General features: G+C 43.8%; 1 protein-coding gene and 1 long non-coding RNA gene across 3 annotated transcripts in view; both read right to left on the reverse strand.

The window, feature by feature from the left end:
* Positions 1-530, reverse strand: part of LOC310659283 — a 40,118-nt gene extending 39,588 nt beyond the window's left edge. The window contains exon 1 of the long non-coding RNA XR_014502717.1: positions 283-530. This is a non-coding gene — a long non-coding RNA (uncharacterized lncRNA). The remainder of the gene's footprint in view (positions 1-282) is intronic.
* A 1,286-nt stretch (positions 531-1,816) lies between these two features.
* On the reverse strand, positions 1,817-12,160 carry LOC310659181 (estradiol 17 beta-dehydrogenase 5-like). Of its 2 annotated transcripts, XM_083402387.1 has the most exons (9): positions 12,008-12,160; positions 10,437-10,604; positions 8,340-8,456; positions 6,732-6,809; positions 6,109-6,231; positions 5,644-5,753; positions 4,542-4,707; positions 3,660-3,742; positions 1,817-1,977 (listed from the first exon to the last, which is right to left on the reverse strand). In XM_083402387.1, exons 1-9 carry the CDS (start codon positions 12,092-12,094, stop codon positions 1,938-1,940), a joined length of 972 nt encoding a protein of 323 aa, XP_083258513.1. In that variant the 5' UTR covers positions 12,095-12,160; the 3' UTR covers positions 1,817-1,937. The 2 variants fall into 2 exon arrangements, with proteins under 2 accessions (XP_083258513.1, XP_083258514.1); XM_083402388.1 differs by lacking the exon at positions 8,340-8,456.
* Positions 12,161-15,891: the final 3,731 nt, after the last annotated feature.

Below are 15,891 nucleotides of genomic sequence, written 5' to 3' on the forward strand. Positions count from 1 at the left end.
GTAACTTTCAGCAGAATGTCCTTTGCTACACCAGCAGTTTCATTGTGGACTAAGCAGCATTGCTTTCACAGGATAAAAAATAGCTTTCTTCTTCTTCTTCTTCTTCTTCTTCTTCTTCTTCTTCTTCTTCTTCTTCTTCGCGTTTCAATAAAGCAATGCAGAAGCTTATTGCAATCTTCAATCAAGAAACTTCACCTCTTTTTTAGATCAGTAAATGTTAAGACATACAAAAAGCAAGCCTAAGAGGTATGCAAACCTTTTCTTCAGTATTGTAATGAAAACACATGCTCAGAAACAAAATAAGAAATGAAATATATGGAGGCATCTGTTAACCCAATGAAGCTGGGTGTTCTGAGTGGAACATGGCGCCGTGTGCACAACGCTCATCCTGAATGCAGATTAAAAGGAAGAGTGTCCACAGCCTCAGCCTTTACTGGAGGGTTCAGGTTATGCAAAGCAGGGGCTGAGTGGGAGACAGCAAGTAGCAACAAATGATTTCAGCAAGGTCATTTTGAATATTGTTACAGATTCCAGAATATACAGAATAACAATACTGAATATTGTTACAGATTCCAGAAGATAAAATGCATGCGTATAACGTCATCTGCTGTGAAATAGAGTGACCAGAAAAACATAGAAGTTTTTTTTTAAATTGAATTATGTTGCGTACACAAACAATTAGAACAAAACTTACAGTCGTCAAACAGATTAAGTAATTAAAAAAAGAATCAAAAATTAATAAGGAAAAGTAAAATTATAATATAGAAGAAGACAAAAGAAAGGTGAATCATGAAAGAGAAGAAAAGGAGAAAAAAAGAAAAAGGAGAAGCAATATGTGTGTGTGTGTGTGTGTGTGTGTCCATACTTTATTGCTATCCAGAGACCCATAATACATAAACCATAAAACAATTTCAAAACTAGATTATCCACTCTTTGATCCAGGTCCAACATGCAGTTTGATAATATAATTGGAGGTCTGAGACTGTGAACCCTGGGACATAGAAGTTATTTCAGGTCGAGCTGGAAGACAATCAAAACCCTGTGCCCTTAAATCCTCACAGCCAGCAGTAGTCATTCCTGCCCACCCCTTCCTCAGAAGTGGAAGCTATGACTTTGTAATTTAGAAGTTTCCCCTCATGTGCTGCTTCCCACAGGCATCTGCTTGGCCAATGTGGGAACAGGATGCTGGACTAGATCGGCTACTGGCTGAATTCAGCAGGCTCTTCTTATTTTCTGAAGTTATTTCATCTTGACAATAAATCTCAGGCTATGCAGCTGCTTCTTTTTATGAAGGTTAATCCTTCCCCCCGGCTTGTGCTATTTTCAATATACAAATCACCCCCCTTGAAACTGCTATTTGACACATTAGGGAGAACTACGGATGGAGGAGTTCAGTTTTGTTCACATTTGAATGAGAAACTACACAGCTCACACTTCTTGAGCCAATATGCGAATCGAAATACAGTTATCCAAAAGAAAGTGGCAATTCTCTGTATGTGTGATGCAGTTGATCAGCTACAGAATAATTGCAGAAATGAATATTCTGGGGTAAAGTACAGTAATACCTCTGCGAATGTCCGCCTTGTCTAGTGTCCATTCTGGCAAATGTCCGCGGCAAACCCGGAAGTACTAGAATGGGCTACTTCTGGGTTTGCCGCTTGCGCATGCGCAGAAGAGCTAAATTACACTTTGCACATGTGGAGAAGCGCAAACTGCTCCATGATTTGCCCTGCATCCTTTTCGGCTAGTGTCTGGGGCTCCAGAATGGATCCCGGCCACAAAACGAGGTACGACTGTATGCATTAAAGAGCATATATTAGTGAAAACACCATGCAAAAATGCTTTATTTCAGGCAAAATTGCAAAGAAAAATGTGTATGGTAGATTCATCTGTTGAAGGTAGAGAACAGCATCGAGTATGGAATCAGTCAAAGGGTTTTATTCATCTCCAAATGTATAGTTAGGATGGGAAGCAAATCTGAAAAATAATAATCAATGGAGCTTCTAAATTACAAGGAGAAAGAATGGGTGAGATTCAGGTTTCAGAAGGAATAAAGGTAAAGGTAAAGGTACCCCTGCCCGTACGGGCCAGTCTTGCCAGACTCTAGGGTTGTGCGCCCATCTCACTCAAGGAGGCCGGGAGCCAGCACTGTCCGCAGACACTTCCGGGTCACGTGGCCAGCGTGACAAGCTGCATCTGGCAAGCCAGCACCAGAGCAGCACACGGAAATGCTGTTTACCTTCCCGCTGGTAAGCGGTCCCTATTTATCTACTTGCACCCGGGGGTGCTTTCGAACTGCTAGGTTGGCAGGCGCTGGGACCGAACGACGGGAGCGCACCCCGCCGCGGGGATTTGAACCACCGACCTTTCGATCGGCAAGTCCTAGGTGCTGAGGCTTTAACCCACAGCGCCACCCGCGTCCCTTTTTCCAGAAGGAATATCCAACACATTTAAAGCACATGAAGCCTAGCCACTGGAGTTTACCCTCGGAGAACTACAATTCCCTTACTGTTTGCTGGTGGGTTTGCTATCTATCTCAGGATTGTCATCCTTGGGCCAGCCCACCACAATTTGCTTGCCTGAGGAAAATTGCAAGATGGTGCACATTTCATATACAGAAGCCAGCTGGAATGACAATCAAAACTTACACCTAGATTGGCAGCAACACAGTGCCCTTCACCAAACCTGAGTGTCCATCACCACAACTGAGGGCAGCAGGCTAGTTATATGGGTGCAGGACAGCCATGTGAAGCACACAGCTCTGCCCTCCAACAGAAGGAGACGGGCAGGGTGCTCAGAAGAATCAGTTGGGGAGGGGGCTGGCCGGGAGGGGGCTTCCACACTGGACATTTGAATGTGGAATTTACTCTCTTTTCCCTGTGGAAAGTGAGGAGAAAAGTGGTTGATGCACCAGCTGAAGCACACTTTGCCTAACAGTAGGGCCGGCCCTGGTTCTACTTGACTGTCTCAATAGGGAACACATACAGTTGTACCTCAGGTTAAGAACTTAATTTGTTCTGGAGGTCCGTTCTTAACCTGAAGCTGTTCTTAACCTGAGGTACCACTTTAGCTAATGGAGCCTCCTGCTGCCACCACATAATTTCTGTTCTCATCCTGAAGCAAAGTTCTTAACCCGAGGTACTATTTCTGGCTTAGCGGAGTCTGTAACCTGAAGCGTCTGTGACCTGAAGCATCTGTAACCCGAGGTACCACTGTACTTAGGCCCTTAGTCTTTAGTAGCAAAAAGGGGAAATAACGGTGTGCCATTACTGAGCTGTTTTAACTGGCATACCAGAGTAAGGCACATGAAGACCTTTTGGTTTGGAGGGCAATCGTTCTTGAAATGTGTTGGGTGTAATCAATTGCGTCTTTTGAGCACCAGTCTGACGTCCTGCCCCTTGTGTGCAGCTTGTATGTGTGTCCCCACCCCACTTCCCCTTGACCCTTCACCCCCACCAAATTGTCAGGGGTGCTACCACACCCTCCCCAGGGCAACAAGGAACGGGTAGTGCTCTGGCTGCAACCACAAACACCTAATTCCCACCAGGAGCTGCCTCCACATGTGGGCTTCTCAAATGCCCACCTGTATCACTGTGTGACAATATGGATCAGGCTGAACTCTAACAACAGGTGCCCTTGCCTTGCCGCCTTCAACTCACCCTGTCAGTTTCATATAGCGAACATTTCTTTTGATGCCATTGAGGGTTTTCATGTCCTCTTCAGGCAGCTGGAAATCAAACACCTAGCAGAGGAGACAGGGTTGCATATAGTCAGCAAGGGCTCTATTATTATTATTATTATTATTATTATTATTATTATTATTATTTCAATTTATACACCGCCTTGTACCCGGAGGTCTCAGAGCGGTTCACAAACAAGACCACAACGTATAAAACCAAACCAAAAACAATAACCCAATAACGCCTCTCCCCCAAAAAGCCACATTCTAAAAGGGTGTTGGATGTCAATATGATCAACCAAAGGCCTAGTTAAAAAAGAACGTTTTGCCTGGTGCCTAAAGGTGTATAATGAAGGCACCAGGCAAACCTCCCTGGGGAGTACATTCCATTGATGGGGAGTCACTCCAGAGAAGGCCCCGTTCTCATGTTGCTACCCTCCGGACCTCTCAAGGAAGAGGCACATGAAGAAGGGCCTCAGAAGATGATCTCGGGGTCCGGGTAGGTTCATATGGAAAGAAGCTCTAGATTTTCTGAAGCTCAAGCGCTGAGGCAAACTGGGCAGAAAGAGGAGACATTGGCTCCCCTATCCTGCAGAATCTCTCACTGATCTCACCTGCATTCATCGTGTTTTAGACATCAGTGGTTCCCATTCAACTCTGCTTACGCAGCTGAGCTCCTGTGAGTAAGATGGACCCCATCTTCACTATTGCTTACCCCACAACTTAACTCTGTTACTGGTTTGTGTTCAGTATGCGGTAGGTTATTCTACTTAAAGTGCAGGTATGAACGAACACTCAATGTCTTACCTAAACCAGTACACATTAGACTTTGGTTCACTGCGTCTGCAAACTGCCGGTTTACCTGCAGGTTTTCTTTAATGTGTTTTTGGGTGAAACTCTTGGCCAGAACCACAATGCCACGCTGCAGCTGGTAGCGCAAAGCAATGAGCGCTGGACTTCGGCTGTGCTTCTTAGCAAGGTCAATCAGTACTGGTTCCTCACGCAGAACTGGCGTGCTTGTGTCCATCCTGCAAGAGGAAAGCAACCTCAGGTGTCATTAAATAGCAATATTGTGACATATTCAAGTCAACATTTGAGAGTATCTAGACACTGTAAGTATAAAGCTGTTTTAGACCAGATCATCTGGTATGGAGGAACCCAACCAATGAACCCTGCAAACAGGTGTTCTGTGCAGAGGGCAGGAACAGTGGAACAAAAGCACAATCCTATGCATATTGACACGTCAGTCTTACTGGCCATATTCATATACTGATAAACCATGGTTTGTTGAAATGGGACTGAGCATAGCCTCCCTCTGAACTCATATGCTCCTTTCCTCCTTTGGTGCAGCTGCAAGGAGTTTAGAAGCAAATCCCAGAGGGATTTAGTGCACACTGCTTAAAATGGTTGGGTCTGGTGGACAGAATTGCAAACAGAAATGTGTGCATTAGCAGAAATGCACACCAAAATGCTGTCAAATTTCCATGAGAACTTTTTCTAAAAAAAAAAAAAAGTTTGCAAACTTTAAATTTGATGCGGAATGATGCGGAAACCGGAACTTAAGAAAAAGGAGAAACCCAAACTGTCAGATTCATCTACCCCTGTTCAGCACACATTCCTTTCCCCTAATTTCTGTATGGCTGTATGACTAGGTGCTACCTTTGTGCCCCTTCCCCTGATCCCACATTTGCTATCTTGGATCAGATATTCTTCCTGGTTTTGATGGTGCATTTTTCTCCTTCCTATCTGATCTTTGATTGCTGCTTTAGAACAAGCATGGGGAACCTTTGGCTGAGCTGCTACTGGCATAATCCTTGGCCGTTGGGCATGCTTGCTGCAGCTGACGGGAGATTATAACTCAAACCACATCTTCAGGGCCAAAGGTTCCCTACAGTTGTTGGTTAATTATTGGCTAATCATTGCAATACTGGAATAAATGATCAAAGTTCAGTGTTTTTTCCTACCAAGCCTCGTCTCTCTGTGATCCTAAAGCAGAGAAAGCTTCCAGGACAATATCCTTTGATTTGCAGAAAGACAGCAGTTTGGCTTGCGTGAGATAAGGGTGGCATTCGACCTGGTAGAGAATTTGTGCACAAGCCAAGAGTAAGAAGCACAGTCTAGATGAGCAGTCTTTACAGTCTTGCTACAAAACAACAAAGTCACTCTTGAAGACAGAGCATTATGAATGGACCTGAACATCTGGAACGGGGAAGTGGGGTTTTGCCTGCTGGATCCATTCTCAAGTTCCCTGCGCTTCATGCATTTAGCAGAATTTTTGAACAGAGCTCCATGTGGATACAACTGTGGCCAGGATTCCTGCACGATCAGGGCCCCCGGTTATTGTGAATTCAGAACCCACATCCACACTTTCCACTGATGCAATCTCACTCCCCGTGTTCAGTGATTTATTTATTTTTAAAGAATCATACCTGGTTGAGAACAGGCTTGTACTTGAGGCCAGGTTTGTTCAAGATCTTTTCCAGAAGCCTCTGGTTGAAGTTGGAAACACCAATAGACTTCACCAGACCTGCATCTTTACATAATTCCATGGCCTGCAGAAGATGGTGAAAGTATATAAACAAAGCAGGCTGTATAAATTATGCTGCTGAAATAAGTGTACAGTTTTGATTTGAGGGACTGTCCTGCTGTTGCTAAGGGATGCGGGTGGCGATGTGGGTTAAACCACAGAGCCTAGGACTTTCCGATCAGAAGGTCAGCAGTTCGAATCCCCACAACGGGATGAGCTCCCGTTGCTCGGTCCCTCCCTGCTCCTGCCAACCTAGCAGTTCAAAAGCACATCAAAGTGCAAGTAGATAAATAGGTACCACTCTGGTGTGAAGGTAAATGGCGTTTCCATGCACTGCTCTCGTTCGCCAGAAGCAGCTTAGTCATGCTGGCCACATGACCCGGAAGCTATATGCCGGCTCCCTTGGCCAATAAAGCGAGATGAGTGCTGCAACCCCAGAGTCGGCCACGACTGGACCTAATGGTCAGGGGTCCCTTTACCTTTACCTTTTACCTGCTGTTGCTACACAACTGTGATGATACACACCTCCCAGGTTTGACACAAGTCAACGTCATCGAAGACCAGCTTTCCACTTTCATCTTTTGGTAGTGGATCGGCTCCTGGCTTTAAAATAATAAAAATAAAAATAAAAATTTACTCAACATAGAAACAACAGCACCAAAAACCTATTTAAAGTACTTAACTTCCCATCTTTCCCCTATAAAGGTTGACTCTAAGCATGACTAAGCATGCTATCACATACACAGTTACCTGAGAGTGATACTTATTTCTGAGTAGACATCTGCTGGTTTGTGATGTCAGTCTGGAAACAACACGTCATCAAGAAACAATTGTAAAAGCGGATTAAACAAAATGAAAGTATTGACTTTTTTTACATTTAGTGGATTATGATTATTATTGTACATTTGCAAACAAGGTTTAGATACGTTTCCAGATGTAGATTATTTTATGCGTCCTCCCCCCTCGTGGTCCAAATGGGGCTTTTCCTGGCTGCAATTTCTAATTGGAGAGGGAATGCAACTTATCACATATTTAAAGACACTCCTCTGTTATTACGGTTACACTTTAGTGCACACTTATGACTTAATTGATCAGAGTTAGACGGAGAACCAAATTAACTCTATTGCAATTGTCGTTACTTTTACAGCTACTAGCTCTAACTAGAGTACTGTGAGGGGTAACCTTTTCCTGCCTGCACAGCAGTCTCAATGAAAATCCTACTCTAGGATTGCTATTACTCAGAGTGGTCTTACTCCCATTGGTACTAGTGGGAGTTCCCCCCATCCCTCAAGTTCAATTCCCGTATATCCAGCTAAAAAGGTTTTGGTAACAGGACTTCAAGAAAGTTTTTTTAAAAAAATAATAATATAAAGCCTCTGAGATTTTAGAGAACTGCTGCCCACCAGAGGAGACAACATTAACCACTTGATAAATCAGTTGTCATATGAGCCAACGTCATCTCTACACTAAAACTTTTCCTTTTAAAGACAGCAGTCATGGGTAGGTAAATATCCTACTTATTTTTCCTTGATTTTGAGAACACCTAAAGTGTGAAGGATAGTTACATATGATTCAAAACTTTGCTCCCAGCATTTGAATATGTTTCTGATCAAAAGAATTAATGTGTACGCTTAGCAGTAAATCCATCTTAATATATACAGTGGTGCCCCGCAAGACGAATGCCTCGCAAGACGGAAAACCCGCTAGACGAAAGGGTTTTCCGTTTTGGAGGTGCTTCGCAAAATGAATTTCCTATGGGCTTGCTTCGCAAGACGAAAATGTCTTGCGAGTTCCTGCGGGGTTTTTTTCCTCCCCCCCCCCTCCCAAGCCACTAAGCCGCTTAACAGCTGATCCGCTAAGCCGCTTATCAGCTGATCCGCTAAGCCGCTTATCAGCTGATCCGCTAAGCCGCTTATCAGCTGATCCGCTAAGCCCGCTAAGCCGCTAAGCCGCTAATGGGCTTGCTTCGCAAGACGAAAAAAACCGCAAGACGAAGAGACTCGCGGAACGGATTCTTTTCGTCTTGCGAGGCACCACTGTACTACTTCTTTTTAAGATAAGGATTTTACAAGCAACCAAGGAAGGAAAGTTTGATTTTGGTTCATCAACTAGTGATGGGGGGGCAGGAATTACCTTGAGAGGAAATGGCATGTGAATAAGAAAGAGATCCATATAATCAAGCTTAAGTTTCTTTAGAGATTCTTCCACACTTGTCCGGACAAGTTCTGGGCGATGAAAGGTGCCCCAAAGCTGTAAAGGGTTTCAAACAGTAAAACATGGATACAGGTCACCTTCAGAATCAATGGTTCTTACTGAAGCATATAGACACACTCCAATTAATTTCAATGGCCATTGTGTCAGGTAAATTTCTGCCAATCTGTATGCCTGTTATCATAGCTTCTTTTTCACAAAGGTTGTATCTTCCCAGGTAGAGTTAAAACTAAATGAGCATACATAATGTGCTCGTTTATTGCCTCAAAGGAAAGGACTCTGGGAGTTTTGTTTTCCAGTTGTAAAATTATATGTGACTAAATTATTAGGAGAACACACTGGGTTTTTTTCATATAGGTAAGAGGCCAGTCAGTTGCAGTTTCCATAGTCTAACTTTCATTTAAGAGAGCATTCTTAAAACAATGGCTTTCAAACTGGGTTCTGAGACACCTTGGCTTCACTGGAAACTTAACAGGTGCACTTCCAGACTGCCAATGTATTGTGGGTGGGAATCAAGCACATGCCAGAACTTTAATTAAAGCAGATTAAAGCACTCTATCACACTGGTGCATCAAATCTACAGTAGTACCTTGGTTCTCGAACTTAATCCGTTCTGGGAGTCTGTTTGACTCCTGAAACTGTTCAAAAGCCGAGGTGTGGCTTCTGATTGGCTGCAGGAGCTTCCTGCACTCAAACGGAAGCTGCATCGGACATTTGGCTTCCTAAAAACGTTTGCAAACTGGAACACTTACTTCTGGGTTTGCGGCGTTCGGGAACTGATTTGTTCGAAAACTAAGCCTTTTGAGAACCAAGGTACCACTGTACTTTTTGTAGTTAGGAAAGCAATGAGAAAATGCACGGATGAACAAATACTTGACAGAAAGACTTGTAAATACCACATGAGCAGATCAGGATAAGTGCTCATTCCCTTATAACAGGCATAGGCAAACTCGGCCCTCCAGATGTTTGGGGACTACAACTCCCATGATCCCTAGCTAACAGGACCAGTGGTCAGGGATGATGGGAGTTGTAGTCCCAAAACATCTGGAGGGCTGAGTTTGCCTATGCCTGCCTTATAACCTCATCAGAAAGACATCAGAATGAATGCTCGATAAAGACCAGATAATAGTCTAACCTAAGCTTTTTGCACAGCAAAACAGGATGAATATTCATAAAATAGGTCAGGAGGAGCCCTAGGAGTTTAGCAAGAAGATAACCAGTGATGGACAACCTTCCCTAACGGGCCGCTTGCCCATCAAGAAGATTCCATTTCAATGGGTGGACACAGTGTAATGTTGGCTATATCTCTACGGGCATCTTCAGAGTTTTGCAATTGGGATTCAGTGGCAAACTGCAAAATTTAGCTTGCACAGTTCAAGTAGATCTGCTGCTCTGGTGCAAATCTCCTTCTAAGAAAAACAAACTGAACTTTTTGCAGCAAGGAAAGTGCACTAGAAAGTGTGGGATATCAATTGCTTGCCCTTGATCTTGCATAACCTCCCTGCAAACAAATCCAAATGAATGCTCAGTAAACAGGTTGTCTGGAAATGACCTGAGTTATGTTCTCAGAGTATTGTTGGGCGGCCAAGTAAAAACAAAACGAAGCAGGCTCTTGCAGCTTCGTTAGTTGTATAGAGAAGGGATTTCAACAGTTGTTGCATGTATGACAAGCAACACATTCTGAAATTCCTCTGTTGCACAACTGCATATATGGTATTACTACAGACGGGGACATAACTCCATATAAGGTCAGTACTTAATACATTGCAAAGCACGAACATGCTGCTTCACCTAAATCAGCAGTACAAGCCTTTGCCATGGCTTCATGGCTCCCACAGATGTCTACAATACACAGGGATTCCTCAGGAGTCAAGTCGATTTGGAAAGGAAAGAAGTAAAATTTGGAAACCACTGAGTTGAATAAATGAACTTCCATGGCCTTAGCTGTTAGGAAAGGATGGTAGAAGCAAAGCCTGTCCACCAATCAACCAACTACTACAGGAATTAATATTTACTGACCTTTCCAGTGTAAAACAATTCATCCCTTTTCACAGTTCCATCTGCAATCTTTGCATTCATCCCTCGTCCAATTTCCTCTTCATTCCCATAGATGAAGGCTCCATCGATAAGGCGGAAGCCAAGCTCAATGGCTACCTTTATAGCCTCCTCACACTTGCTTTTTTGAACCTGGTGGTTAAAACAACAACAGCGTCAGCAAGTTTCACTGGCTTTGGCAGGAGGGTTACTTGATTGTGTTTCCTCATGTGCCACTTTTGCATTGAAAAACAACTGCACATGGAACACCATGGGGTTGTACCCTAATATGGGGCTGTACCCTAACATGGGAAAAGTTCTACCGCACAAGCACAAATCCTTGTGTTAATAGAATGAGTGCATTGGATGCCAACCATGGTCATTTTAAGGCACTGTGGACAATAATATACATACAAAGCATTTGAGAAAATTGGGTTCTCTCCCAGCGCACGTTGTCTAAGGGTGGTGATGCAGCAAGCTACCATCTTGCTTAGCTTCAACAAGTCAGAATCTTTTCGGTGTCTGCATGGCAGAGCACTTGGCAAATATATTTATGCCACCTTGAGTTCCATGAAGGAAGAGAGGTTCAGGATATAAATGTAAATCACTATTGCTGTGCAGCGTTAAAAAATATTGGTTTTGGAATTCAAACAATATCTCTTTTCTCTGCTAGACCAGGATTTGTTGCAGCCATATAAACAATATTTTCACATAATTGAAAAGCATTCTGGCCACAGAATGGTTAATATCAGTGTCAATAGGTTGGGAGTTCCAAAATGTGGGTGCTGCCACACTAAAATATTGGTTTCTTACAAATGTAGAATGAGGCACCTGTAGCAGTGTCCGTTCTGCAAAATATATGGCAAACCAATGTGAAATAAATATATCACTGCATTTAATGCAACTGGTTTTTCAAATACAAATACCTGTCAACTTCAGGTTACATTTTAGTAAGATCTAATTTATATATTTTAATTGCTGCTATATCTGTACTGTCCCTGTTATACCGAACTGCAAATTTAAATGTATCCCTATTGTGTTTCATGACTTCCCTGATTCTGTATGTGAACTGGAACTGGTCTGTGACCGAAATAATAAATTCATTCATACAAATACCTGCAGACTGGGACAATAGTGGACAGGCAGGAGAAATTCACACACACATACACCCTTGTCAGCCACAGACGTGACAAAAATCATTCCTCTCCACACACAGTGAAATTGCTATTTGCATCAGGAGAGATGCACATAGCAACTTGGGATGGGTAAGCTGCCAGGGTCCGTGGAGTAGGGATAAGGGCTAAACTCTCATTTTCCGCCCAGCCCACCATGGCTCTGATACTAAACAGGCTCTCTCCAACAGCAGCTATTTGTGTTGTAAAACTCAAACATCTTCATGGAATGACATGTAGTTTGACCCTTGGGAGAGGCCCTGCAAAACCATCACAAAGGGTGGCCTATTCAGACTGCAGTTGGCTTTCCGTTTGAGAGAAAGCAAATTTCCTATATACACATAAAGGCGATAGAAAAAGAAAACCTTAAGAAAGTTGACTTACTTCATCAGGGCAATAGGTACCAAGCCCAATCAAAGGGATTTTGTTTCCATCGCTCATCTTAAGGTAGGAATTTTTGTCCAGAGTCATCTTTTTACAGCTTTGATCTGATATGCAAGCAAATGTACTCTGCCAGAGTTTTGGAGAAGAGAAGTGGAGTTGGCTACAACTCTCTTTTTCTCTTATAGAGTTACTTCCTCAGGGGAAAGGAGAAGTGATGCTGATGTAAGGTAGATGAAAAACAACCCTCAGAACCTCAACATAATAATAGATCCCTGAGGCGTCAAATACTTGGCATTGTCACACTATCAACTCAGAGGTTACATGCTGTTTTCATTCAGTCTCCACCAGTTCGCTGGGCGACCAGTTAGAAGACAATGGAAAAATGCAGCTTAATTGACTATGAACCCCCAAACTTGGAACCCCCCTCCAAACTGGTGCAGTTGTTGACAGGGTTTTGCAGGACAAATCCCATATTTTGCAACACCACCATCCCAAACTGAGTAAATAATACATCAAATCAGGGTTCATAGTCAACACCCAAAAACCCATCTCAGCAGACCAGATATTTATGCTGAAGTTTTTCACCCTGAGCCCTGAAGTAGGGGTGTTCCCAGATAGTTGCTATGTTCAGCTCTGATTCAGAGGTCTTGTGCAACAAACCTATCAACCCAAATGTTGCAGTATGGAAAGTGATGCAAAAACAGGCTGTAAAATATCAGGAATACTTGCTTAATGCAGCAGTGCCACACTCATGTCTTACATTTATGCCACTTTAACAGTCATGTCTCACCCCAGAGAATCCTGGGAACTTCAGCTTGTTAAGGATGCTGGGGTTGTTAGGAGACCCCTATTCCCCTCAGAGAACTACAATTCCCAGAGTTCCTTGGGAAGACGAATTGATGGTTAAACCACTTGGAACTGTAACTGTGAGGGGAATAGGGGTCTCCTAACGTCTCTCAGCACACTGAACAAACCACACTTCCCATAATTCTTCGTGGGGAAGTCATAACTGTAGGCCTGCCAGCTTGCATCAAATTCTTAGACAGCACTATTTTTCTAGAAAAAGAGGTGCCAGAACTCACTGTGACCACCTCCCTTGTTCTCTTATAGTGACAATGGTGCCCACCTGAGAGGTGCTGGAGCTGAAATAAAGTCCTGTTCTTAGGGCAAAAGATAAATAAGGGTTAAAAATAAAAGTGTGGCATAAAATTCACTTGAAGAATCCTGCTGAATCATAACAGCTGTGTGAGGGCCAAGCCGGGCTGCTGAGAAGTTAAACTCCAGTTCAACTCCCACTGAAAAATGCACAGGCTGCTCTAACGATCCCTGAGACCAATTAGAATTGCCCCTGCATGTTCCAGTGCGAGAGGGTTGAAAAGGTCACTCCTGCTTATGGCTCCATACAGCAGCTGGGTGTCACAGCGAGGGCGAGGCAGAGAGCAGAGTGTGTATCTAGGTGAGAGTGGTGTCACGGCAAAGTTCCCGCAATGGCACACAGCTCCTGCTTAAGAACAACTTCTCACCCACCTGTGCCAACCTTTCCACTTGGACCCACCCATCTGCCAAAAATGTCAATAAAGATGTCCACATACTAACAGCTTGGCAGTTCCGCACACCTCCGAGTGCTTCAGAGACGAGAATGGGCTCCAGAAGGGTGTCTGTGTATTTACAGTGGTACCTCGGGTTAAGTACTTAATTTGTTCTGGAGGTCCGTTCTTAACCTGAAACTGTTCTTAACCTGAAGCACCGCTTTAGCTAATGGGGCCTCCCACTGCCACCGCGCCGCCAGAGCATGATTTCTGTTCTCATTCTGAAGCAAAGTTCTTAACCCAAGGCACTATTTCTGGGTTAGCAGAGTCTGTAACCTGAAGCGTATGTAACCCGAGGTACCACTTTATTTACAGCATTTATTCCCCTGCCATTTAGCCAAAAAGATTCTCAGCATGGCTTACAAAAACCAGTTCTCCAGGTTCACATTCTAAACAGAGATGACACATAAGTAAAGGTAAAGGCACCCCTGACCATTAGGTTCAGTCATGGCCGATTCTGGGGTTGCGGCGCTCATCTCGCTTTACTGGCCAAGGGAGCCGGCGTACAGCTTCTGAGTCATGTGGCCAGAATGACTAAGCCGCTTCTGGTGAACCAGAGCAGCGCACGGAAATGCCGTTTACGGTCCCGCCGGAGTGGTAACTATTGATCTACTTGCACTTTGACATGCTTTTGAACTGCTAGGTTGGCAGGAGCAGGGACCGAGCAACGGGAGCTCACCCCGTCGCGGGGATTCGAACCGCCGACCTTCTGATCGGCAAGTCCCCTAGGCTCTGTGGTTTAATCCACAGCGACACCCGCATCCCGACATGACACATACACAAGGGAAAAGGAATAGAAGGGCGGAAGGAAAAGCAAGCTCAAACACAGATGCTTAAAGTCACAGTTTGTAAAGTCACTGTCGATGCCAGTGCTAGTTCTGACTGCCTTCCCTTCCCCGGAGTCACTCCCAGATCAGATCCAGGAGCACAGCTGGTGACAATGAGGGATGCAAGAAGGCAGCATTTTCCTTTCTGATCTGCATTCATCGTAACCAGTGCTGTTTCCATTATGCTACAATGTCGTTTCCAGGAACTACTGTCTTAGTCTTCCTGTCCGCTATTGAATGTAATCTATGCGAATTATATAACTTACGTAAATAAGTTGTGCAAGTTATATAACTTGCGTAACCATTTATGCAAGTCATGCAACTTACATTCGTTTCAATGTAAAGGAAACATCCAAACAACGGATTTAAAAAATAATAATTATGAATTGTTTGTGGACCTAGGGTGGAATTCAACATAGTGTTAAAGAGAGCATTTCAATCTCTCCTCCACTATCATTCTATTCTATTCTACAGTGGTGCCCCGCAAGACGAATGCCTCAGAAGATGAAAAACTCGCAAGACGAAAGAGTTTTTCGTTTTCTGAGCTGCTTCGCAAGACGGATTTCCCTATGGGCTTGCTTCGCAAGACGAAACGTCTTGCGCCTTTTTTAAAAAAACCTCCAATGCATTCCTATGGGAAACCGTCAATACACATTGGTGCTTTGCAAGACGAAAAAACTCGTAGAATGAAAAAACTCGCAGAACGAATTAATTTCGTCTTGCGAGGCACCACTGTATTCTATCATCCCTCCAGAGTGCTTTTTGGTTTTTTGGGGGGCAGGGTGCAGAGGGCATGTGGAGGGGGGGGAAGCCCCATTGTGCTATTTTGAGTCCTTGCTCTGGCTTCTGCTGACAGAGCAGAGATGGAATCCAACATCTGGAGGGCCACAGGATTCCTACCTCTGCTTTAAAGTGTCTGGATAAAATGGGAGAGATCTTTAATGCTAACTAAACCAAATGTTTTGGAGACTGTTGGTGTGGTCTTTTGCTTCCAACAGGCTGGAGATGAGCTTTTCCCTCAAGTTGAGAATGGGATGGCACTGCCCAGTATCACAAATTTCCTGGGCACATGGGAGGTGAGGGGTGATACGGGGGAAGCCATCTTTGATGTCTCCATTTGGATCCACATCTGTGTTTTGGAGTGTGAAACCATATGGCTCTCATAAGCCATAACTCTTGTGAACTTTCCAACCCTGGCAAGTTGAGATTGATAAGCACATTTGGTCATCTGCAACAGAGATGGGGAACCTGTGGCCTTTTGGATGCTGTTAAGAGTTTATCTCCCATGAGATCCTGCCAGGTCAGGGATGATGTTGAGTTGTAATAAAACATCTGCAGGTCCACAGATTATCCATTCTTGCCTTACATGATCCATTGTAGTGGTAGGAATTTGGGCAAGTATGAAGTTGTTCTCATTAATTAGAAAGATTTCTTCCAATGAGTTATAACTAAGCTTTGTTCTTAGAAA

The sequence above is a fragment of the Podarcis tiliguerta genome, assembly GCF_965153285.1.
Source record: "Podarcis tiliguerta genome assembly, chromosome: 10".
Taxonomy (NCBI): Eukaryota; Metazoa; Chordata; class Lepidosauria; order Squamata; family Lacertidae; genus Podarcis; species Podarcis tiliguerta.

Coding starts and splice junctions, on each gene's coding strand:
- LOC310659181 (XM_083402387.1), bottom strand. CDS start 12,094: ATGACTCTGGACAAAAATTCCTACCTTAAGATGAGCGATGGAAACAAA. Junction 10,605..12,007: donor GTACCTATTGCCCTGATGAA/GTAAGTCAACTT, acceptor TTTAACCACCAG/GTTCAAAAAAGCAAGTGTGA. Junction 8,457..10,436: donor AATTGTTTTACACTGGAAAG/GTCAGTAAATAT, acceptor AACCCTTTACAG/CTTTGGGGCACCTTTCATCG.